Source organism: Dendrobates tinctorius, unplaced genomic scaffold, assembly GCF_039654945.1.
Source record: "Dendrobates tinctorius isolate UK_male_01 unplaced genomic scaffold, ASM3965494v1 ptg000143l, whole genome shotgun sequence".
Classification (NCBI taxonomy): Eukaryota; Metazoa; Chordata; class Amphibia; order Anura; family Dendrobatidae; genus Dendrobates; species Dendrobates tinctorius.
This window is the reverse complement of record NW_027361810.1, coordinates 36,034,854-36,060,218: the sequence shown is the minus strand read 5'-3', so window position 1 is coordinate 36,060,218 and position 25,365 is coordinate 36,034,854. Positions and strand designations below refer to the sequence as shown.

Here is a 25,365-nt window from a genome sequence, read left to right as displayed (position 1 = left end):
AGTGTACAGTGTCCTCCCAGGTGTGTGCAGTGTACAGTGTCCTCCCAGGTGTGTGCAGTGTACAGTGTCCTCCCAGGTGTGTGCAGTGTACAGTGTCCTCCCAGGTGTGTGCAGTGTACAGTGTCCTCCCAGGTGTGTGCAGTGTACAGTGTCCTCCCAGGTGTGTGCAGTGTACAGTGTCCTCCCAGGTGTGTGCAGTGTACAGTGTCCTCCCAGGTGTGTGCAGTGTACAGTGTCCTCCCAGGTGTGTGCAGTCCCCTCTCGGACTTTGCACCTCCCTCCCAGCTGCAGGAACACCAGACGCTTTCTCTCCTGTGACCGAGGGGAATGTGAGGGAGAGAAGAGATCGTGGAGACTGAACAAGACTCGGCTTGAATGCTAAGCTCCCAGCAGCACAGAGAGTTAATACGCTCCAGAGGGCGGGGGCACAGAGGCTGGCACAGCGAGGGCGCCGACAACACAGGCTGCCTCTGTCTCCCAGGGAATCACTCGGCACAAGGTTGGTCTCGGGTTTCCTTTCCCCCTTTGGAGAGCTGTAGGTGCGGTGTGTGGGTAGAGTAGGGGCTGGATGGTGAGGGGCCCCGCTGCCCCCCGTGCCTGCCGCCTGCGCGGGCTGCGCCATATGGCTGTCAGGGCAGAGCCGGAGCGGTCCCATGGAGAGGTGAGGAGGTGAGTGCTGCTACATTGGGGCCACACTGACACTTGCCCTCCAGTAGCCAATGGTGAAGGGTATGGCAAGTTGGGCACGGTTAACTCCTTACTTACCCGGCAGTTGATCTACAAGTCCCAGCATGCCGACTACAAGGCTCGCTCCCATTTCTTACAGCGTTGCACTATTTATTATTTCACCACCGACGTTTGTAAATATTAGTAAATAATCTTAATTTAACCCATTCTTGTCCACGATGTGGTTTATTTTGAGTTTTCCCATCTACTAACAGCAACAAGTCTGATATCAAAAATGTGGTCTGGGATGGTGGCAAAAATGTGAGTGTGATGCCCCTGATTATTCTGTACCCTCCCCTGTGGTACGCGGACTTTCTAAGGTGCCAGATGGCTGTGACCTGGTGCTGGGTCACACCTTTGGAACTACAAGTACCAGCATGGGAGTGGAGATAGCTCAGCCGGGTGTTGATTTTAGCTCACATGCTCAATGGGTTATTTGGATAGTGTCATGCATGTGTTTTCCATGTTTGTCCCGAGAACAAGCAGAAAGTTTGGGTTTGACAGCTTTTGGTGCCAAGAGCAGGCTTCTGATTTTGCATGTGATAGTGGAACGTTTCCAAACTTGCCTATAGACATGTGCGCAGTGTCAGTGCTGTCTGCGCAGTGTCAGTGCTGTCTGCTGCGTGAGTCAGTGTCAGTACAGGGGCAGCTGACACCAAGGGGGCGATATGATGAGGATGGGGGAGGCGATACATTGACGATGTGGTGAAGCAAAACGTTGACATGGTGAGGGGTGGGTATAATAAGAAGGGGCTACGATTTGTGGATTGGGGGGATACACTGATACTGTGGAGGGGCGACATACTTGGTGGCAAACTAAGGTGGGTATGATAAGGGGGCGATATGATGAGGATGGGGGGGCGATACATTGACGATGTGGTGAAGCAAAACGTTGACATGGTGAGGGGTGGGTATAATAAGAAGGGGCTACGATTTGTGGATTGGGGGATACACTGATACTGTGGAGGGGCGACATACTTGGTGGCAAACTAAGGTGGGTATGATAAGGGGGCGATATGATGAGGATGGGGGGGCGATACATTGACGATGTGGTGAAGTGAAATGGTGACATGGTGAGGGGTGGGTATGATAACAAGGGGTTACGATTTGTGGATTGGGGGGATACACTGATACTGTGGAGGGGCGACATGGTGAAGACTTGGTGGCAAACTAAGGTGGGTATGATAAGGGGGCGATATGATGAAGATGGGGGGGCGATACATTGACGATGTGGTGAAGCGAAATGGTGACATGGTGAGGGGTGGGTATGATAAGAAGGGGTTACGATTTGTGGATTGGGGGGGATACACTGATACTGTGGAGGGGCGACACGGTGAAGACTCGGTGGCAAACTAAGGTGGGTATGATAAGGGGGTGACATGATGTGGATGGGGGTACACTGATGAGGAGAGGCGACATGGTGAAGAAATAGTGACATGCTGAGGGTGGCTAAAAAAAGAAGGGGGTGACATGATGAGGATGAGGGGATACGCTGATCATGTGGAAAGGCGAAATGGTGACATGCTGATCATGGGTGTGATAAGAAGGGGGTGATGTGGATAGGGATATGCTAAAAAAGGGGATTCATGATGCAAAAGAAGACATGAAGATATGGTGCTATGGTGTTTGATAGGACAAGTAGGGGATAACATGACTTTAATGGGGGATATGCTAATAAAGAAAGGGCATGAAGAAAAAGGGGGTGATGCTGAAGATATGACCTGAGGTTCTCATGATAACAAGAGCGTGACATAAAAACATAGGAGTAAGGGTGGTTTCAGGAGAACCTGTCTCCAGGTCAAAAGTAGCGCGTTTGTGCTCTTCCTTTCTTATTTTATTCGCGCTGCTATCCTGAGTATTCTGCTTTTTTCTATAAACCCACAGTACGGCTCCAGATATATAGAATTTTTTATTTCGTGCTAGTTTTGATGGTGCTTTCCGAGGGGATGGGAATTCATAGATCCTCTCGGGGATGTGTATTTAGGCTGCTCGGTATTATTAGCCTTTGAGCACCACCCCTTTGGTAAATAATAAAGCACACGTCTCTGGAACTTAATGGTAGATTTAAAAGAAGACAAAACAACAGAATGATATAATAGAAGAGGTGATATGAAAGGATAGAGGGTAAAAGAAGATGAAGAGGAATACCATAGTATAAACTGAGTGATGGGATAACGAGGCGACAAAAGAAAATGGTAAGAATGTTGTATAAAGGGGGAATGATAAGATTATAAGGTGTGACGCGATCAGGAGGGATGAAACACAAGGAGGGGTTGGCGGGAGGATATAACATTAGGTTTACCATAATTATTGAAGACTGGCGATGAGGAGGAGGAAATCATGGAAAGGGACATGCAAGAGGACACACAATGAAGACAGCTAGGAAGAGGATGGTATGGGCAGGTTGCTGATGGCAGGTTGACATCAAGAGAAGGGGGTAATAAGATAAGATAAGATAATCCTTTAATCGTCCCACCATGGGGAAATTCAGAGCATTACAGTAGCAAGGCAGGAACAAGTACAGATACAGATGCACAAAGGCATTACATTGACAGTAGGTAGGTACATATACGGGAAAAAAAAAAAAAGTAACCGGACTGTATCATTGGGTGACATAATTAGGTAGGGCTACATGATAAGGTGTGAGCAATGTGATAAGAAAGTGGAAACATGAAGAAAATACGACAGGTTGGGGATGATAGTTTAATGAAGAATAGAAATTGGATGACATAATAATGGGGTATGATGATAAAGAGGGGGTCATTGGGTGTCTTGGAGCTGCTACTTATCCCATTGTTTTGTTACACAGCTGCTGAAATAAGGACAACTCTTCTCAGCACCCAAGGGACACTGCTGGGGAATGGACGATTCAGGATCTTGGTCTGAAAACTCCAGTCAGGACGCTTCCCTGCCGCCTACAGGGTAAGAATCATCGGAAAGTGCTAACAAGCAAATCCATGTAAACCAGACAGCGGACTTCTGACCTTGTTGGGCAAAGCTTCTTCTCAGGAAAATTCACTCATAGCTGCAAATCGTACGCAGAAAACAAGGGAAGAGATGTCAGTGCGGAGTTCTGCTGTAATATTTCACTTTAACCTGATTTTCTGATTTCTGCTGCTGGAAATAACTGAATGTTCGTCCGGAATCTCTGAACATATAAATTCTCGCAGGTCACTTGTAGTCCTGCATCTTACTGTGCTTAAAGGGGTTGTGAAACTTTTTTTATTTCGATTTACTATTATTTGCAAAATCCCTGTTCTGACCCATGTGCCGGCTAGTAGTGAAGATCTGGTCCGACTCTTATAATGCAAATCTTCCTTCTCATCTCTAGTACATGGAGTCCGTCTGAAGTTCTAATCACATTTGCAGTTTTTGATGCGGGGGGGGGGGGGGGGGGCTTCTTTTTTTAGCTGAAGCAAAGAGTAGAAAAGTTGTCCTTGATTTACACTTTTCCTTCCTTTTTTTCATCCATCCCTATCCTTAGCCGTCCCTATTATCACGCCTGGGCCCCGGTTTCTTGATGGAGATGAGCTGGACCTGTTTAATCACATGCACTGCATTTAAAGGGTATTAGTATTATCTTAGAGATTGGTGTTGTCCCTTTATACAAGACTGATAATATCTGGACTTCCAGCTCCTAGTTGGGTAAAGGTCAGGGTCTGGGAGATTGTGTTCTTTGGACTGTTCCTTGTTGCTGAATACAAAACCGGACTCCTTATGTCATTTATGTAAGGTGATAATTTACCTTAACAGTCTACCTCAGTAGATGTCAAAAATTTGCATAGAACGGTACATAAAAGTTTAGTACCTGGTTCACAAAATGTCGGGAATTCTCTTCTGCCAATGTCTTTTTTCTGCAATTTTTTTTTTAACGTTTATAGTGCATTTTTTGCCATTTTTGCCTGCTTTTTCCTCCATGCCTATTATCTTAACATTTTATCAGGTCAAGAAAGGCATTCCACTATATGGATGGTGTAAAATCTGCTACATAATTAATTATAAATTAGTGGCTTTAAATTGAGTGAAATCATCACTTGCAATGTGACAGTTTTATAAATTTGGCACAAATGACACCAAAGCGCATGCAAAAAAAAAAAAAAAAGTGGTTTAAAGGACAATGATAAATCTCCCTGTTAAGCACGTTACTAGAAACAGTGAATTTAGGGGTTAATAGCTCTGGTTTATGGCATCTGATTACGCTTGCAACATGATCTGGTATCGTCCTATATAAGTATTTGCAGAGGTGCTCGCGTACCTGAGGCTGCAAAGGTTTATATCCCTGGAGCCTTTCATTTATCTACACGATGTGTTAAAAGTTCCCATGTCAAATCAAAGAATACATTGAATTTAAAGTGGGTCTGTCACTTGCCGTACAGTCATGGCCAAAAGTATTGACACCCCTGCAATTCTGTCAGATAATATTCAGTTTCTTCCTGAAAATGATTGCAAACACAAATTCTTTGGTATTATTATCTTCATTTAATTTGTCTTAAATGAAAAAACACAAACGAGAATGAAGCAAAAAGCAAAACATTGATCATTTCACACAAAACTCCAAAAATGGGCCGGACAAAAGTATTGGCACCCTCAGCCTAATACTTGGTTGCACAACCTTTAGCCAAAATAACTGCGACCAACTGCTTCCGGTAACCATCAATGAGTTTCTTACAATGCTCTGCTGGAATTTTAGACCATTCTTCTTTGGCAAACTACTCCAGGTCCCTGATATTTGAAGGGTGCCTTCTCCAAACTGCCATTTTTAGATCTCTCCACAGGTGTTCTATGGGATTCAGGTCTGGACTCATTGCTGGCCACCTTAGAAGTTTCCAGTGCTTTCTCTCAAACCATTTTCTAGTGCTTTTTGAAGTGTGTTTTGGGTCATTGTCCTGCTGGAAGACCTTTGACCTCTGAGGTAGACCCAGCTTTCTCACACTGGGCCCTATATTATGCTGCAAAATTTGTTGGTAGTCTTCTGACTTCATAATGCCATGCACACGGTCAAGCAGTCCAGTGCCAGAGGCAGCAAAGCAACCCCAAAACATCAGGGAACCTCCGCCATGTTTGATTGTAGGGACCGTGTACTTTTCTTTGAATGCCTCTTTTTTCTCCTGTAAACTCTATGTTGATGCCTTTGCCCAAAAAGCTCTACTTTTGTCTCATCTGACCAGAGAACATTCTTCCAAAATGTTTTAGGCTTTTTCAGGTAAGTTTTGGCAAACTCCAGCCTGGCTTTTTTATGTCTTGGGGTAAGAAGTGGAGTCTTCCTGGGTCTCCTACCATACAGTCCCTTTTCATTCAGATGCCGACGGATAGTACGGGTTGACACCGTTGTACCCTCGGACTGCAGGGCAGCTTGAACTTGTTTGGATGTTAGTGGAGGTTCTTTATCCAACATCCGCACAATCTTGCATTGAAATCTCTTGTCAATTTTTCTTTTACGTCCACATCTAGGGAGATTAGCCACAGTGCCATGGGCTTTAAACTTCTTGATGACACTGCGCACAGTAGACACAGGAACATTCAGGTCTTTGGAGATGGACTTGTAGCCTTGATATTGCTCATGCTTCCTCACAATTTGGTTTCTCAAGTCCTCAGACAGTTCTTTGGTCTTCTTTCTTTTCTCCATGCTCAATGTGGTACACACAAGGACACAGGACAGAGGTTGAGTCAACTTTAATCCATGTCAACTGGCTGCAAGTGTGATTTAGTTATTGCCAACACCTGTTAGGTGCCACAGGTAAGTTATAGGTGCTGTTAATTACACAAATTAGAGAAGCATCACATGATTTTTCGAACAGTGCCAATACTTTTGTCCACCCTCTTTTTTATGTTTGGTGTGGAATTATATCCAATTTGGCTTTAGGACAATTCTTTTTGTGTTTTTTCATTTAAGACAAATTAAATGAAGATATTAATACCAAAGAATTTGTGTTTGCAATCATTTTCAGGAAGAAACTGAGTATTATCTGACAGAATTGCAGGGGTGTCAATACTTTTGGCCATGACTGTAAATATGTAAATGTTCTCCTGAATCTTGGGTTTTTTCTTCTGTTCCTACGCCTTTCCATTCCTGAGATGTGACCCCCCCCCCTGTATTTAAATCTAGTCATGTTATCCAAGTGGGCGTGATCCTAAACTTTTCTTTGTGGGTGTCATCTTGAGGACCTTACACCCACTTGGATAACAAGGCTGGAAGAGGAGAAATCCAGGAACCAGAGCACCTGACATCCTCCTTTTGTTTGGTACCTTAATTAGTACAGAAAAAATCGCAACGTTTTGGCCGCGCATTGCCTTTATCGAGCCATAAAACGGAGAGATATTCATTTTTTTATGGCTTGATAAAGACCCTTGCGCAGCCGAAACGTTGTGATTAGTCTGTACTACCAAAAGTTACCAAAAGTAGGATGTCAGGTGCTCTGGTTCCTGGATTTCTACTTATTGCTATATCCTTGTAGAGTGTTACGCTAAGGCCACTTTCACACTTCAGGCTTTCGGTATCCGGCATGGTGCGGCGAAAAACCGGACTGCCGGATCCGGCGCCTGTTACGACCAGATCCGGCTTTTTCCCCGTGCTGTTTCATTGGTGCCGCATTGCGCCGGATGGCAATGCGGCGCGTGTTTTTTTCCGGATCCATAGAAAATAGCCTGTCCGGCGTCTGGAAAAAACGTTGCATGCAACGTTTTTTCCCAACGCCGCACCGGTTTTTCGCACTGCGCATGCCCGGAAACCTTCTCTGCCAGGAATATATCCGGCAGAAAGAAGGATCCGGTGTCTGCCTTTGCGGCCGGATCCGGTAGTCCGGTTTTTCGCCGCACCATGCCGGATACCGAAAGCCTGAAGTGTGAAAGCGGCCTAAGTGTGCACCGACAACAGAGTAGTGCGCGGGAGTCGGGACTATTCTATTGCAGATATAAGTCTATAGAAGAGGAGGTCATACGTCAGGACCGGACAAGCACAGGAATAATAATAAAAAAAAAAAACAAAAAAAAAACATCAGGTTCAGGAGAACAGTAGCATTTACGCCCCCGGTAAAAAAATATCACATATTTTTGGCAAGCGACAGCTCATCTTTAAATCAAGTTCCCTCGATGATGACACATTTTTTCTATAAGGGTGGATGTTCATTATTTATATTTTACCCAGAAATCCAGGTTACGTATTCACATTTATTTTGGCTGCATTCATCTGAGAGTAACCATGTGAGAACATATTACTCATCTTCCTCCGAATCTTCTCTCCAACTACTAGATGTTCGCATCTGGTTTTCAGTTGAATTCTCCTTTCTTGTGGTTTTGCTCTTGCACAGTGGTGGGAGATGGACAGCCCCGCAGACATGAGTTGCAGATGTATTTCTACGGCTGGTGACATCTGGTTGGTTTCTGAATTTGCTTGGAAAGTAACGGACTATATGTGATAGATAATATTAGCATGCGTTTACTATAGGCGGGTTCACTGTATATCTGCAGTAGCTGAAGCCATTACTGACCTCATTCATTTCGCCACCTATGAATCCGTTAGAAAAGAGTCAAACTCAATACGACCTTCACTTTTGACGGACTGTTAAAGAAGCAAGGCGATCTGTCAATGAAGGTCACGGGATGGCGCTGACATAAACGACAGGCGCAGGCCGGCTACGTTTTACAAGCGCACAGCTTTACATTCTCCATCAACTGGTACAGACACTGGTCAACTAGGTGCCATCCATTAATGACAAAGGTTGGACTTTGCTGCAAACTTCGAGAACTTCTGTCGAAAATACTATTTGGTCTGTGCAACTTCTTTAACCGGTCGGAGGCCGAGCTACAATTTAGTAAAGGACTAAAAGAGACACATCCACAATGACAAGCATTACTATTAGCGACAATGATCTCAGCTATTTACAGTCTGTCAGTCCTTATGAGTCACACAAGTCTACTCAAGGAGCAAGAGGTTCTCAGGCGGGGAAGGAGACTCCTTATTCTCCCACGCGTTTTGTGGTCCCACTGCTGCAGCCGCCATTTGAACCCTCACGTTTGGCTGGAACGTTAGTGACATCATTTCCTCCATCCGCTATGCTGCTCTATATAATCATATCCACTGTTGCTGTAACCAAAACCAGTGTGTGCGTATGGTGAGGGTGGGAGAAGCGGTGATTGCACACATTATGGGCTCCATCTGTTCTCTGATCAAAAATGGCACCTTCTGGTGTGTTTATTTTGCCCCCTTTATACCACCTAACTGAGCAGATGCCTGTTGGACTCTTTACTGGTCATCATTACTTCCGTTACGGCTGTCTATTGACTGAGCACTTTGCCCCTTTTAGTTCTGCCTACCAAAGAGCCAGTGACCAAAGCCCTAACCAAAAGAGCAGAGGTTTTCCATCCTGGATCGTTAAGGAACTTCAGAGCTGAAGTCATGGCATGATTTGTTCCTTGGAGGAGGTGCTCGTGCTGTAATATGACCGGTATTACTCATGGAGATCGTCCCTTCAGGGCCAATATGGTCCTTATAGTAGTATATCGACTTTGGAGAGCAGATGAATGGTGACGTCAGTGCTGGGGGATGTAGCTAGCTTCTCCTCCTATTTATAAAAGAAAATGCAGTGAAATAAAAAATAGCCATTACTGACCTGATCATTTCTCCACTGCCCCAATGGCGACATTTCCTGTTAGACATTTTCATTTTTCGGCAGCGAGGACGAGCCGTGCATCCACATGACCAATGCAACAAGGACAGGGATTACCAGGTCGGCAGCCGTAGATTTACCAGATGATGAGTGTTTTATTTCTCTTAGAATAATTTCTTTAAACCACCTTAAAAAGGAAGCGCAATATTGGGTTTGGGGACGGTAAATGTCAACTGCAGCTCGGTCAACATCGCGGTCAGGCTTTATAGATATGGCATACAGATTTGGTGGTTTTAGAATACGTGATATCGTGTTGTTCAGACGAAGACCGGACGGTGAATTAATAATAAAGTGTGTTTTTAGGTTAGTAAGCCTTAAATACAAGACAATGGATTATATTTCAGTTGGGTTTGGCAGGACATGCTAGCTGTCACATCAATAACTGTGGAGAAAATGCGCTCTCTGTTTAGTGTAAAAAATGGGCAATTTCCACTGAACACGTACATTCATAGAGAGTGAAGTCTGAAGTCTGTGAAGTCTTAGGAATGAAATGACTTGTTCAGAAAAATCCATAGAAGTCATATCTTCAGTCTCCCTGATACGGGGCAATTACTGTGCCGGGTTCTATTCTCTCACTGTTGGTTTAGTTCCTGGTACTTTGTAATCTTTCTGTCTTCGATGTGATGGGGATCACCTCTTTCCATGACTTTCAGATGAAGTTTCACATGAACATTACTGTTTTACTTAACTTAATGGAATCTGAGACTAGATTTTCACAAAGCACTTAGTAAAGTTTATGATAATTAGTAGGACCTCCATGACATGGAACCCTACCAATATTATATCCTAATAGTCAGACGATCTGTCAGAGGACTTGTCTGTCCCTAGGCCCGGTTAGAGACACCCCTCTATGGTTTCTTGTATGATGTTCCCTCCTGTTTATAACATATCAGGTTTATTTTGACCGGATTTTACTATTACGGCTCATGCAGACGAGCGTATTTGGCCGAGTATTATCCGAGTGGGATCCTACAAAACATCGGATCGCACTTGGACAAATGTTAGTATATGGGGCGGTGCACATGTATGATTCTTTCCTTGGACAGGCAGAGGGAAAAAAATCATTGCATGCCCAAGTTTGATTGATCTGATATACGGATCACACTCGACCATGCAAGTCAATGAATGCATGATAAACATTGGACTGCACGTAGATGATATTCCATTTTTGCAGCCTCACAGAATGGAGATGAAGACATTTTTTTTCCATCCGAAAGAATCAGAGCACACGGTGATTACACTATGATCAGACTATGAGTAGCAGAATGGGACTGACTCTCTTGAATGAGAGAATACACGATAGTCCTCACCTGCCCTTGAGACAGGTAGTCACCCTTTCACTGAATAGACAATAATTGCTCAGATGGGGGTCCAACAGATGAGACCATGAACAATCACCAGAATGGGAGTCCCATGTTCTCAGTTGGAGTGGTCGTACATTTACATGGCCATTCCATTCAAAGTCTATGGACTGACGAAGATAGGCTGGGTGGGGCCCGCACCGATCTACCAGGTATTAGCTATCCTGTGAAGAAGTATAATTTGTAACTAATGAGCAACATTTTTAACCTTGAAGCCATAAAGTTTGTCATGCAGATGTATACTTTGCCTTAGGTCTCGTTCACACGTCAGTATTTGGACAGTATTTTTGCATCAGTGTTTGTAGGCCAAAACCAGGAGTGGAACTTACAGAGAAAAACTATAACTGAAAGACTGACACCTGGTCTGTGTTTGGAGACAATCCTGGTTTTTGGCATAGAAAACTGATCAAACATACTAATGCGTGAATAAAGCCTTACGGCAGGCGAACCTGTGAGTGTAATATGGTTCTGTAGGAAGTCCTTGTGTCTCTATATATACGTTCACGAGTCTTTAACGGGGTTACTACCAGGGTTGTTGAGTCAGTAACCAAAATTTTATCTCCGATTCCCCATTTTTCCAGACTCTGATTACAACGGATTACAACCACTTTATCTCCGTTTTTATTTTTTTTCCTTTCCCTCCTATTATTTATAGGGTAACCTATAAAGTTAGCAGTACCTAAGGCTTCTTAAAGACATTAGATTTTAAGTAGGCTCTACCGAGAGTTTTATGGGGTCAGTATTAACGGGATACTTTGGGTTTTGTTTTTTTTTTAAACTTTTCATCTTTTTCTCCATCTTCTTAAAACACATGAAAGTTTGACAAAACAAGCTGTGTGTACTGGTGGGAAGATAAGATTAATGGCCGTCACCAAAACTATCGGTCAGCCATCTCTGGTTAGATCCACTGCTGGTTTGACTGACAGATCGTTGAATGATAGATTCCCTAATTGGTTTTGCAACTTTCTAAACCCTCTCATGTTGCCGCTTACAGTAAATCCTGTCTTCTAGCCTTAAGGTCTAATTCCATGGAGTAATTATTATTTTAATCTGAATTATAATGAGCGTTTTAAACAATAATTGCCGTGTGTAACAAGTGAAGAAATCAAAGACGAAAGATAAAAAAAAAAAAAAAGGTTTCTCATCCAGTGGGATCTTCCTGTACAAAAAAAATATTAAAATTTGCCCATGACGTGTTGGTTGCCTGTGTTCTACAACTTAACACCACTTAATACCAAAACGAATTACTGGAGAAAGCCGGATCAAGATAAAATATCGATATTTATTGGAATTAAATAATAGAACAAATTTAAAAAAAAAAAATGTGTTCTACAATTGGACATTACAAAGATTGAAGAGGTATCTACCCATAATTGAGTCTGGCAAGATGGGAATTGAAAAAATACAGTGCCTACAAGTAGTATTCAACCCCCTGCAGATTTAGCAGGTTTACACATTCGGAATTAACTTGGCATTGTGACATTTGGACTGTAGATCAGCCTGGAAGTGTGAAATGCACTGCAGCAAAAAAGAATGTTATTTCTTTGTTTAATTTTTTTTTAAATTGTGAAAAGTTTATTCAGAGGGTCATTTATTATTCAACCCCTCAAACCACCAGAATTCTGTTTGGTTCCCCTAAAGTATTAAGAAGTATTTCAGGCACAAAGAACAATGAGCTTCACATGTTTGGATTAATTATCTCTTTTTCCAGCCTTTTCTGACTATTTAAGACCCTCCCCAAACTTGTGAACAGCACTTATACATGGTCAACATGGGAAAGACAAAGGAGCATTCCAAGGCCATCAGAGACAAGATCGTGGAGGGTCACAAGGCTGGCAAGGGGTACAAAACCCTTTCCAAGGAGTTGGACCTACCTGTCTCCACTGTTGGGAGCATCATCCGGAAGTGGAAGGCTTATGGAACTACTGTTAGCCTTCCACGGCCTGGACAGCCTTTGAAAGTTTCCTCCCGTGCCGAGGCCAGGCTTGTCCGAAGAGTCAAGGCTAACCCAAGGACAACAAAGAAGGAGCTCCGGGAAGATCTCATGGCAGTGGGGACATTGGTTTCAGTCAATACCATAAGTAACGTACTCCACCGCAATGGTCTCCGTTCCAGACGAGCCCATAAGGTACCTTTACTTTCAAAGCGTCATGTCAAGGCTCGTCTACAGTTTGCTCATGATCACTTGGAGGACTCTGAGACAGACTGGTTCAAGGTTCTCTGGTCTGATGAGACCAAGATCGAGATCTTTGGTGCCAACCACACACGTGACGTTTGGAGACTGGATGGCACTGCATACGACCCCAAGAATACCATCCCTACAGTCAAGCATGGTGGTGGCAGCATCATGCTGTGGGGCTGTTTCTCAGCCAAGGGGCCTGGCCATCTGGTCCGCATCCATGGGAAGATGAGTAGCACGGCCTACCTGGAGATTTTGGCCAAGAACCTCCGCTCCTCCATCAAGGATCTTAAGATGGGTCGTCATTTCATCTTCCAACAAGACAACGACCCAAAGCACACAGCCAACAAAACCAAGGCCTGGTTCAAGAGGCAAAAAATCAAGGTGTTGGAGTGGCCTAGTCAGTCTCCTGACCTTAACCCAATTGAAAACTTGTGGAAGGAGCTCAAGATTAAAGTCCACATGAGACACCCAAAGAAACTAGATAACTTGGAGAAGATCTGCATGGAGGAGTGGGCCAAGATAACTCCAGAGACCTGTGCCGGCCTGATCAAGTCTTATAAAAGACGATTATTAGCTGTAATTGCAAACAAGGGTTATTCCACAAAATATTAAACCTAGGGGTTGAATAATAATTGACCCACACTTTTATGTTTAAAATTTATTAAAATTTAACTGAGCAACATACAGTGGGGCAAAAAAGTATTTAGTCAGTCAGCAATAGTGCAAGTTCCACCACTTAAAAAGATGAGAGGCGTCTGTAATTTACATCATAGGTAGACCTCAACTATGGGAGACAAACTGAGAAAAAAAAAATCCAGAAAATCACATTGTCTGTTTTTTTTTCATTTTATTTGCATATTATGGTGGAAAATAAGTATTTCGTCAGAAACAAAATTTCATCTCAATACTTTGTGATATATCCTTTGTTGGCAATGACAGAGGTCAAACGTTTTCTGTAAGTCTTCACAAGGTTGCCACACACTGTTGTTGGTATGTTGGCCCATTCCTACATGCAGATCTCCTCTAGAGCAGTGATGTTTTTGGCTTTTCGCTTGGCAACACGGACTTTCAACTCCCTCCAAAGGTTTTCTATAGGGTTGAGATCTGGAGACTGGCTAGGCCACTCCAGGACCTTGAAATGCTTCTTACGAAGCCACTCCTTCGTTGCCCTGGCGGTGTGCTTTGGATCATTGTCATGTTGAAAGACCCAGCCACGTTTCATCTGCAATGCCCTTGCTGATGGAAGGAGGTTTGCACTCAAAATCTCACGATACATGGCCCCATTCATTCTTTCATGTACCCGGATCAGTCGTCCTGGCCCCTTTGCAGAGAAACAGCCCCAAAGCATGATGTTTCCACCACCATGCTTTACAGTAGGTATGGTGTTTGATGGATGCAACTCAGTATTCTTTTTCCTCCAAACACGACAAGTTGTGTTTCTACCAAACAGTTCCAGTTTGGTTTCATCAGACCATAGGACATTCTCCCAAAACTCCTCTGGATCATCCAAATGCTCTCTAGCAAACTTCAGACGGGCCCGGACATGTACAGGCTTAAGCAGTGGGACACGTCTGGCACTGCAGGATCTGAGTCCATGGTGGCGTAGTGTGTTACTTATGGTAGGCCTTGTTACATTGGTCCCAGCTCTCTGCAGTTCATTCACTAGGTCCCCCCACGTGGTTCTGGGATTTTTGCTCACCGTTCTTGTGATCATTCTGACCCCACGGGGTGGGATTTTGCGTGGAGCACCAAATCGAGGGAGATTATCAGTGGTCTTGTATGTCTTCCATTTTCTAATTATTGCTCCCACAGTTGATTTCTTCACTCCAAGCTGGTTGGCTATTGCAGATTCAGTCTTCCCAGCCTGGTGCAGGGCTACAATTTTGTTTCTGGTGTCCTTTGACAGCTCTTTGGTCTTCACCATAGTGGAGTTTGGAGTCAGACTGTTTGAGGGTGTGCACAGGTGTCTTTTTATACTGATAACAAGTTTAAACAGGTGCCATTACTACAGGTAATGAGTGGAGGAAAGAGGAGACTCTTAAAGAAGAAGTTACAGGTCTGTGAGAGCCAGAAATCTTGTTTGCTTGTTTCTGACCAAATACTTATTTTCCACCATAATATGCAAATAAAATGAAAAAAAAACAGACAATGTGATTTTCTGGATTTTTTTTTCTCAGTTTGTCTCCCATAGTTGAGGTCTACCTATGATGTAAATTACAGACGCCTCTCATCTTTTTAAGTGGTGGAACTTGCACTATTGCTGAGTGACTAAATACTTTTTTGCCCCACTGTAACTTTTTGGTTTGTAAGATTTATGCATCTGTTAATAAATCCTGCTCTTGTGTGAAGTTTGAAGGCTCTAACTTATTTGCATCTTATCAAACCTGCTAAATCTGCAGGGGGTTGAATACTACTTGTAGGCACTGTATGTGTGGCGCCCCTGAGGCTTCAGTCGCCTCAGAGGTACTGCACCTTCTCCTAAGGTGTGGTACCCCACCATCCAGGTAGGCTGGGAACTCCTTTCCGCATTCCAACACCTGCACCCCACACACAGGATAGTTCAGCAGGGACCCATCCATGCTTTATGCTGGAAAGGTCATAGGTTGCCTTTTGTGGTCCCTGGCTTCGTAACACGAGAGGTGGTGGGGAGGCGGGTGGAGTTAGATATAAAAGAGAGGGAAGGTGTAGGATTTCAGGTCAGTCTGGGGTGAGTCCCAGAGAGAGAGCAGGCTGACAGCAGGTCAGCCTGAGAGGAGCTCAAGGCGGAGGAAGGCAGTCAGTCAGGAGAGGCTGAGGACTGGTCTTAGTGGAGCGAGCTCCCTATTGAAGGAAGAGAAGGAGAAAGAGACGTAGACTGGAGTCTACAGATTCCATAAGAGAGATAGAACAGATCGGAATGAAGGAGAACAGAAGGACGGTGGGAAGCAGGTTGAGAAAGAGAGAGAACCCTTCCAGTCCAGAGAGCGCAAAGGCCGGGGCCCGGTCCCCGAGGTTGATTGGATCTTTATGTCCGGCAACAGACACCAAGGAGTAGTGAGCCGCTAACGCCTTGCTCCCATCATAGACTTGGGACACAGCAGCAACTGAATAGAGAGTCAGGACGCAGTGAGGAGTCCCCGAAGCAGGCTACAGCTGTCTGTCAAGTAAAGACTAGGAACACCTAGAGAGAGGCATTCCAGGGTAACTAAGTACTGGAGTGTTTCGCACCTAAAGGCGCATTGGAGGAGTCGTTCAGGAAGGTACATGTTGGCGGAGTGTAGAAGGGAGAATCCTATCCTGCCTGGAGGTTGGCTGGAGCCCTGACCTGGAGAACACAGTACGGAGGCAGGCAGTTGTGTGAACTGCAAACAGTGAGTAAAGCTTTGGAACCGCATACTCTGGTGTCCTCCAGTTATTCCAGCACCACTACACCTGGGTAACCACATCTGTGCCATTCTGCGCCTCTCTTCATCCATTGCACCTACACTGCCCTGGGACTAAAAACACACATGTGACATGCACAATGTGAACAAGTCTGTTGGACAATGTTCACATCACCCTGACTGAAACACAAACAAAAAGCACAGAATGACAAATGTGCAAAAATACCTTGCAGTAAGAAATATGACAGTAGTCAGCAAGTGCTGATAAAAGGTAATAACAAACACAGGGTATTTAGTCGATACGTTTTTTTGCAAAAAAATGTATGCCAAGCTGCTTCACCAACGTCAAGGTAACCCGTATTGAAGCAGTCCCTATCTAATGTATTTAAAACCTGAACATATGAACAGTGTCTAAATGAGCAGGATTAAGACAGGCGCTTTCTGGTATGGGCACGTGGTGCAAGACAGCTCCTTATGTGCATGTCACACAAGAGAGGGGTGGGGTCTCTCAAATCATGCATAAGCACGAAAAAAACTGGATTAAAAACACACATGTGACATGCCCTGGGACTACAGCTCCACCTGTGGGGAGCTATACCATCTCTGCTGCACCACACCATCAGTCCCAGCGGATCTGTATGCAGCATTGGCTTACCATCTTACTTGCCAAACACCACGGGTGGCGTCACGAACTATTCATATAAACTTTAACACCATTAACATCACCGCCATTGATATTGGGTGCCCAGGGCCACGGACCGGGTCACCGCTGCCTTGACACCGGCCCGGTACCGAGTACCCTGCAACCCTGGGTGTGCGACGGCGACCCGTATGTAACTTGTTAAATATATCTGTTTTAATTTGCTCTTTTTCAGCCAATATTTCATACTTTCTATTTCAGTTTAATATCGTGCATTTACTAGGGAACCAGAGAGGTCTGCAAGGCAGCAGTGGTGGCTTAAAATTTTCAGTGCTTACAAGCTTTTTCCTATTGAGCTTGTAAGCGCTGCACTGATGTTGGCACAGAGTGACTGCAGACTTACGATTATGTATAATATTATGTATAGAAAGTAACATTTTGGATTGTCAATGGGCTCATGTTATTATGATGTGCTCATCTTTATTTTGATTTATTGTGCTTTGAGAACTATCCATTTTGCCTTGCTGACACCTTTCCATCCCACATACATATGGTACATACTTCTCCGTTTTGTATGTATGATTTTTATCTCGTTCATATCATAATGATGTCACAGACAAGTCTACCACAGACAAGTCTACCACAATGTGGAAATCTTCTAGTGTTTTACTCTTGATGTTCTTTGCAATGGCGAGCACCTGCTGTTATAATGTGGATTGCGTGCACTTTTATAGATCTGTTCTCCGCATTCCTGACTTTGCAGATATTTACGAGCCAGGCAAATCCATGGTGTCTGGACTACTTTGGGTATGCAAATATGTCCTGTGTTGTAATTTTACAGTGTGCGCTTACAACTTTCTCTGTCCGGTACCTTCATTAATTACTGAAATGTTTGTATTTTTTAGTGGTGGTTTATGTAGCTATAGTATATAGCAGGCAGTTATACGGAGTATAGTGTGCTCCAACATACTCATCGGTGTAATACGGGCAGTGTTGGACAGGGGTGCTAAGGGCCAACCAGTAACCAACTAAAGGGCCGTACTTTACACCTACGTGTAAATGTGACATTCTCCTCAATCACAAATCTATCTAACAATGAACCGGGTAGATTGTTGAATGAATAAGATGCCGCCATTGTCTGTACTACATAGTGATTCAAGTATATTGTGCCAAGTACTGCTCATATAAGAGGGTGGTGGCCCACCAGAGGATTCTCCTGCTCTCCTGTGGGCCAGTCCAAACCCGAGTATGTGGTAATATTATATGTTAAAGTGAACCTGTAAACTGTTTTGGCCGATATAAGTCATCACCTTTCAGGGCTTATATATAGCCTTCTATAATGCTGTATATCTGCCCCCAACCTGACCTGTAAGACAAGAAAAATAACTTTTATTATACTCACCTGCGGGGCGGTCCGGTTCAAGGGGTGTCACTCTTCTTGGTCCGGCGCCTCCCATCTTCTTACGATCCCCGTCCTCCTGCTTGCTTCGTGTGGGTGATGCATCCCTGCGTCAACCACACAGTCTCCTCGGCACCGCTCTCCTGCGCAGGCATGCTTCTCTGTTCTGTTGAGGGCAGAGCAAAGTACTGCTTTGTGCAGGTGCCAAAAAAGGTCAGAGAGGTCCGACACCTGCGCGCTGCAGTACTTCGCTTTGCCCTCAACAGCGCAGAGAAGTACGCCTGCGCAGGAGCGCGATGCCAAACATACTGTGTGGATGATGCAGGGACGTTTCATCCACACGAAGCAAGCAGGAGGACGGAATCGCAAGAAGATGGGAGGCGCCGGACCAAGAAGAGCGACACCCCTCGGACCGGACCACCCCACAGGTGAGTATAATAAAAGTTATACAAGTTCACTTTAACTTATGTACTCATTTGAGTATGATGTGCAGTTTGCTCACTTGATTATAATATTCTGTAAATCATTCACTTACAGTATATTTAGTGTGAGGCATTGTGCTAGTTTGCGGTAATATGACAATTTTTGCAAAGTGACAGTTAGGGTGTGCAGACGCTGCAGAATCCGCTGCGGATTAATCTGCACGGATTTTGCAAAAACCGCAGATAAAACCGCAGGTCAAAAGACCTGCGGATTATCTGCGGTTTTGCCTGCGGTTTGGTCCTGCGGATTCACCATCTCCACAATGGTGGAGATAGGAAACCGCTGCGGATTCCGCAGAAAGAATTGACATGTCTATTCTTTCTGCGGTTTCAAAACCGCAGCAAATCCGCGCAGATTTTTCCACAACGTCTACACAGCGTTTTTTTTTTACCATTCATTTGAATGGTACTGTACACCGCAGCTAAAACCGCCAAAACCGCTGCGGAACCGCAGTGGAATCCGCAGCGTGTGCACATACCCGTAGTATACCTGTTTTTGTCTAGTGAGCACTAGTGCACTTGTCTAGCGTGCCGTTACAGGCTTACTCTTGTAAAGAATACAGTAATGTGCTCACTTGTGTATGATGTGTGATAGCATGCTTATGTGTGCGTAGTGTATGGTAGTGTACTCGTTTGTGTATATGGCGATATGTTGTGCAAAAATATGTTCACTTCTGTATAGTGCGGTAATATTCTCACTTGTACATAGTATGCAAAGATATGCTCACTTGTATATTGTGTATGTTAATAGCATCATATGCGGTACATTGCGCAGTGTGTGAATCTTATCACTCGACTGGTAGCATATACTAACATACACAAGTGCGTATTGTGTGCAGTAATATGCTCACTTAAATGTTCCGTGCAATAATGTTCTCATTGAATATATACACTCACTGGCCACTTTATTAGGTACACCATGCTAGTAACGGGTTGGACCCCCTTTTGCCTTCAGAACTGCCTCAATTCTTCGTGGCAGAGATTCAACAAGGTGCTGGAAGCATTCCTCAGAGATTTTGGACCATATTGACATGATGGCATCACACAGTTGGCGCAGATTTGTCGGCTGCACATCCCTGATGCGAATCTCCCGTTCCACCACATCCCAAAGATGCTCTATTGGATTGAGATCTGGTGACTGAGGAGGCCATTTGAGTACAGTGAACTCATTGTCATGTTCAAGAAACCAATCTGAGATGATTCGAGCTTTATGACATGGCGCATTATCCTGCTGAAAGTAGCCATCAGATGCCTGTTCTTAGCTGAGAGGAGTGGTACCCAGTGTGGTCTTCTGCTGCTGTAGCCCATCTGCCTCAAAGTTCGACGCACTGTGCGTTCAGAGATGCTCTTCTGCCTACCTTGGTTGTAACGGGTGGCAATTTGAGTCACTGTTGCCTTTCTATCAGCTCGAACCAGTCTGCCCATTCTCCTCTGACCTCTGGCATCAACATGGCATTTCCGGCCACAGAACTGCCGCTCACTGGATTTTTTTTCTTTTTCGGACCATTCTCTGTAAACCCTAGAGATGGTTGTGCGTGAAAATCCCAGTAGATCAGCAGTTTCTGAAATACTCAGACCAGCCCTTCTGGCACCAACAATCATGCCACGTTCAAAGGCACTCAAATCACCTTTCTTCCCCATACTGATGCTCGGTTTGAACTGCAGGAGATTGTCTTGACCATGTCTACATGCCTAAATGCACTGAGTTGCCGCCATGTGATTGGCTGATTAGAAATTAAGTCTTAACACACAGTTGGACAGGTGTACCTAATAAAGTGGCCAGTGAGTGTATATATATTGTGCAGTAATGTGCTCGCTTGTATATATTGTGCAGTAATGTGCTCGCTTGTATATATTGTGCGGTAATGTGCTCACTTGTATATATTATGGGGAAATGTGCTCGCTTGTATATACTGTGCAGTAATGTGCTCGCTTGTATATATTGTGCGGTAATGTGCTCGCTTGTATATATTGTGTGGTAATGTGCTCACTTGTATATATTGTGTGGTAATGTGCTCACTTGTATATATTGTGTGGTAATGTGCTCACTTGTATACAGTATATATTGTTCAGTAATGTGCTCACTTGTATATATATTGTGCAGTAATGTGCTCGCTTGTATATATTATGGTGAAATGTGCTCGCTTGTATATATTGTGCAGTAATGTGCTCACTTGTATATATATTGTTCAGTAATGTGCTCGCTTGTATATATTGTGCGGTAATGTGCTCACTTGTATATATTGTGTGGTAATGTGCTCACTTGTATATATATTGTTCAGTAATGTGCTCACTTGTATATATATTGTGCAGTAATGTGCTCGCTTGTATATATTATGGGGAAATGTGCTCGCTTGTATATATTGTGCAGTAATATGCTCACTTGCATATATTGTGCGGTAATGTGTTCACTTGTATATATTGTGTGGTAATGTGCTCACTTGTATATATATTGTTCAGTAATGTGCTCACTTGTATATATTATGGGGAAATGTGCTCACTTGTATATATTGTGCAGTAATGTGCTCACTTGTATATATTGTGCGGTAATGTGCTCACTTGTATATATTGTGCGGTAATGTGCTCCCTTGTATATATTGTGCGGTAATGTGCTCGCTTGTATATATTGTGCAGTAATCTGCTCACTTGTATATATTGTGCGGTAATGTGCTCACTTGTATATATATTGTTCAGTAATGTGCTCGCCTGTATATATTGTGCGGTAATGTGCTCACTTGTATATATTGTGCGGTAATGTGCTCGCTTGTATATATTGGGCAGTAATGTGCTCACTTGTATATATTGTGCAGTAATGTGCTCACTTGTATATACTGTGCGGTAATGTGCTCACTTGTATATACTGTGCGGTAATGTGCTGGCTTGTATATAGTGTGCGGTAATGTGCTCACATGTATATATTGTGTGGTAATGTGCTCACATGTATATATTGTGCGGTAATGTGCTCACATGTATATATTGTGCGGTAATGTGCTCCCTTGTATATATTGTGCGGTAATGTGCTCGCTTGTATATATTGTGCAGTAATCTGCTCACTTGTATATATTGTGCGGTAATGTGCTCACTTGTATATATATTGTTCAGTAATGTGCTCGCTTGTATATATTGTGCGGTAATGTGCTCACTTGTATATATTGTGCGATAATGTGCTCACATGTATATATTGTGCAGTAATGTGCTCTCTTGTACATATTGTGCGGTAATGTGCTCGCTTATATATAGTGTGCGGTAATGTGCTCACTTGTATATACTGTGCAGTAATGTGCTCACTTGTATATACTGTGTGGTAATGTGCTCGCTTGTATATACTGTGCGGTAATCTGCTCACTTGTATATACTGTGCAGTAATGTGCTCGCTTGTATATAGTGTGCGGTAATGTGCTCACTTGTATATACTGTGCAGTAATGTGCTCACTTGTATATATTGTGCGGTAATGTGCTCACTTGTATATACTGTGCGGTAATGTGCTCACTTGTATATACTGTGCGGTAATCTGCTCACTTGTATATACTGTGCAGTAATGTGCTCGCTTGTATATAGTGTGCGGTAATGTGCTCACTTGTATATACTGTGCAGTAATGTGCTCGCTTGTATATATTGTGCGGTAATGTGCTCACTTGTATATACTGTGCAGTAATGTGCTCGCTTGTATATATTGTGCGGTAATGTGCTCACTTGTGTATATTGTGTGGTAATGTGCTCACTTGTATATATATTGTTCAGTAATGTGCTCACTTGTATATATATTGTGCAGTAATGTGCTCGCTTGTATATATTATGGGGAAATGTGCTCGCTTGTATATATTATGCAGTAATGTGCTCACTTGTATATATTATGGGGAAATGTGCTCACTTGTATATATTGTGCAGTAATGTGCTCACTTGTATATATATTGTGCAGTAATGTGCTCGCTTGTATATATTGTGCGGTAATGTGCTCACTTGTATATATTGTGTGGTAATGTGCTCACTTGTATATATATTGTTCAGTAATGTGCTCACTTGTATATATATTGTGCAGTAATGTGCTTGCTTGTATATATTATGGGGAAATGTGCTCGCTTGTATATATTGTGTGGTAATGTGCTCGCTTGTATATATTGTGCAGTAATCTGCTCACTTGTATATATTGTGCGGTAATGTGCTCACTTGTATATATTGTGCGGTAATGTGCTCGCTTGTATATATTGGGCAGTAATGTGCTCACTTGTATATATTGTGCAGTAATGTGCTCACTTGTATATACTGTGCGGTAATGTGCTCACTTGTATATACTGTGCGGTAATGTGCTCGCTTGTATATAGTGTGCGGTAATGTGCTCACTTGTATATATCGTGCGGTAATGTGCTCACATGTATATATTGTGTGGTAATGTGCTCACATGTATATATTGTGCGGTAATGTGCTCACATGTATATATTGTGCGGTAATGTGCTCCCTTGTATATATTGTGCGGTAATGTGCTCGCTTGTATATATTGTGCAGTAATCTGCTCACTTGTATATATTGTGCAGTAATCTGCTCACTTGTCTATATTGTGTGGTGATGTGCTCGCTTGTATATATTGGGCAGTAATGTGCTCACTTGTATATATTGTGCAGTAATGTGCTCACTTGTATATATATTGTTCAGTAATGTGCTCGCTTGTATATATTGTGCAGTAATCTGCTCACTTGTCTATATTGTGCGGTGATGTGCTCGCTTGTATATATTGGGCAGTAATGTGCTCACTTGTATATATTGTGCGGTAATGTGCTCACTTGTATATATATTGTTCAGTAATGTGCTCGCTTGTATATATTGTGCGGTAATGTGCTCACTTGTATATATTGTGCGGTAATGTGCTCACATGTATATATTGTGCAGTAATGTGCTCACTTGTATATATTGTGCAGTAATGTGCTCCCTTGTATATATTGTGCAGTAATGTGCTCGCTTGTATATATTGTGCAGTAATCTGCTCACTTGTATATATTGTGCGGTAATGTGCTCACTTGTATATATTGTGCGGTAATGTGCTCACTTGTATATATTGTGCGGTAATGTGCTCACTTGTATATATTGTGCGGTAATGTGCTCACTTGTATATATTGTGCGGTAATGTGCTCACTTGTATATATTGGGCAGTAATGTGCTCACTTGTATATATTGTGCAGTAATGTGCTCGCTTGTATATATTGTGCAGTAATCTGCTCACTTGTATATATTGTGCGGTAATGTGCTCACTTGTATATATTGTGCGGTAATGTGCTCACTTGTATATATTGTGCGGTAATGTGCTCACTTGTATATATTGTGCGGTAATGTGCTCACTTGTATATATTGGGCAGTAATGTGCTCACTTGTATATATTGGGCAGTAATGTGCTCACTTGTATATATTGTGCGGTAATGTGCTCACTTGTATATATTGTGCGGTAATGTGCTCACTTGTATATATTGTGCGGTAATGTGCTCACTTGTATATATTGTGCGGTAATGTGCTCACTTGTATATATTGGGCAGTAATGTGCTCGCTTGTATATATTGGGCAGTAATGTGCTCGCTTGTATATATTGGGCAGTAATGTGCTCGCTTGTATATAGTGTGCGGTAATGTGCTCACTTGTATATACTGTGCGGTAATGTGCTCGCTTGTATATATTGTGCGGTAATGTGCTCACTTGTATATATTGTGCGGTAATGTGCTCGCTTGTATATATTGTGCGGTAATGTGCTCACTTGTATATATTGTGCGGTAATGTGCTCACTTGTATATATTGTGCGGTAATGTGCTCACTTGTATATACTGTGTGGTAATGTGCTCACTTGTATATATTGTGCGGTAATGTGCTCGCTTGTATATATTGGGCAGTAATGTGCTTGATTGTATATAGTGTGCGGTAATGTGCTCACTTGTATATATTGTGCGGTAATGTGCTCACTTGTATATACTGTGCGGTAATGTGCTCACTTGTATATATTGTGCGGTAATGTGCTCGCTTGTATATATTGGGCAGTAATCTGCTCACTTGTCTATATTGTGCGGTGATGTGCTCGCTTGTATATATTGGGCAGTAATGTGCTCACTTGTATATATTGTGCGGTAATGTGCTCACTTGTATATATATTGTTCAGTAATGTGCTCGCTTGTATATATTGTGCGGTAATGTGCTCACTTGTATATATTGTGCGGTAATGTGCTCACATGTATATATTGTGCAGTAATGTGCTCACTTGTATATATTGTGCAGTAATGTGCTCCCTTGTATATATTGTGCAGTAATGTGCTCGCTTGTATATATTGTGCAGTAATCTGCTCACTTGTATATATTGTGCGGTAATGTGCTCACTTGTATATATTGTGCGGTAATGTGCTCACTTGTATATATTGTGCGGTAATGTGCTCACTTGTATATATTGTGCGGTAATGTGCTCACTTGTATATATTGTGCGGTAATGTGCTCACTTGTATATATTGTGCGGTAATGTGCTCACTTGTATATATTGGGCAGTAATGTGCTCACTTGTATATATTGTGCAGTAATGTG

General features: G+C 43.1%; 1 protein-coding gene across 2 annotated transcripts in view; it reads left to right on the top strand.

The window, feature by feature from the left end:
• Positions 1 to 344: 344 nt before the first annotated feature.
• The window catches only part of COBLL1 (cordon-bleu WH2 repeat protein like 1), a 167,286-nt gene continuing 142,265 nt past the window's right edge, over positions 345 to 25,365 (top strand). Inside the window, exons 1-2 of one of the 2 annotated variants that reach the window (XM_073545757.1) lie at positions 345 to 499; positions 3,536 to 3,648. In XM_073545757.1, the coding sequence (XP_073401858.1) occupies positions 3,587 to 3,648 (62 nt within the window). In that variant the 5' untranslated portion in view covers positions 345 to 499; positions 3,536 to 3,586. The other variant, XM_073545758.1, reaches the window with a different exon arrangement.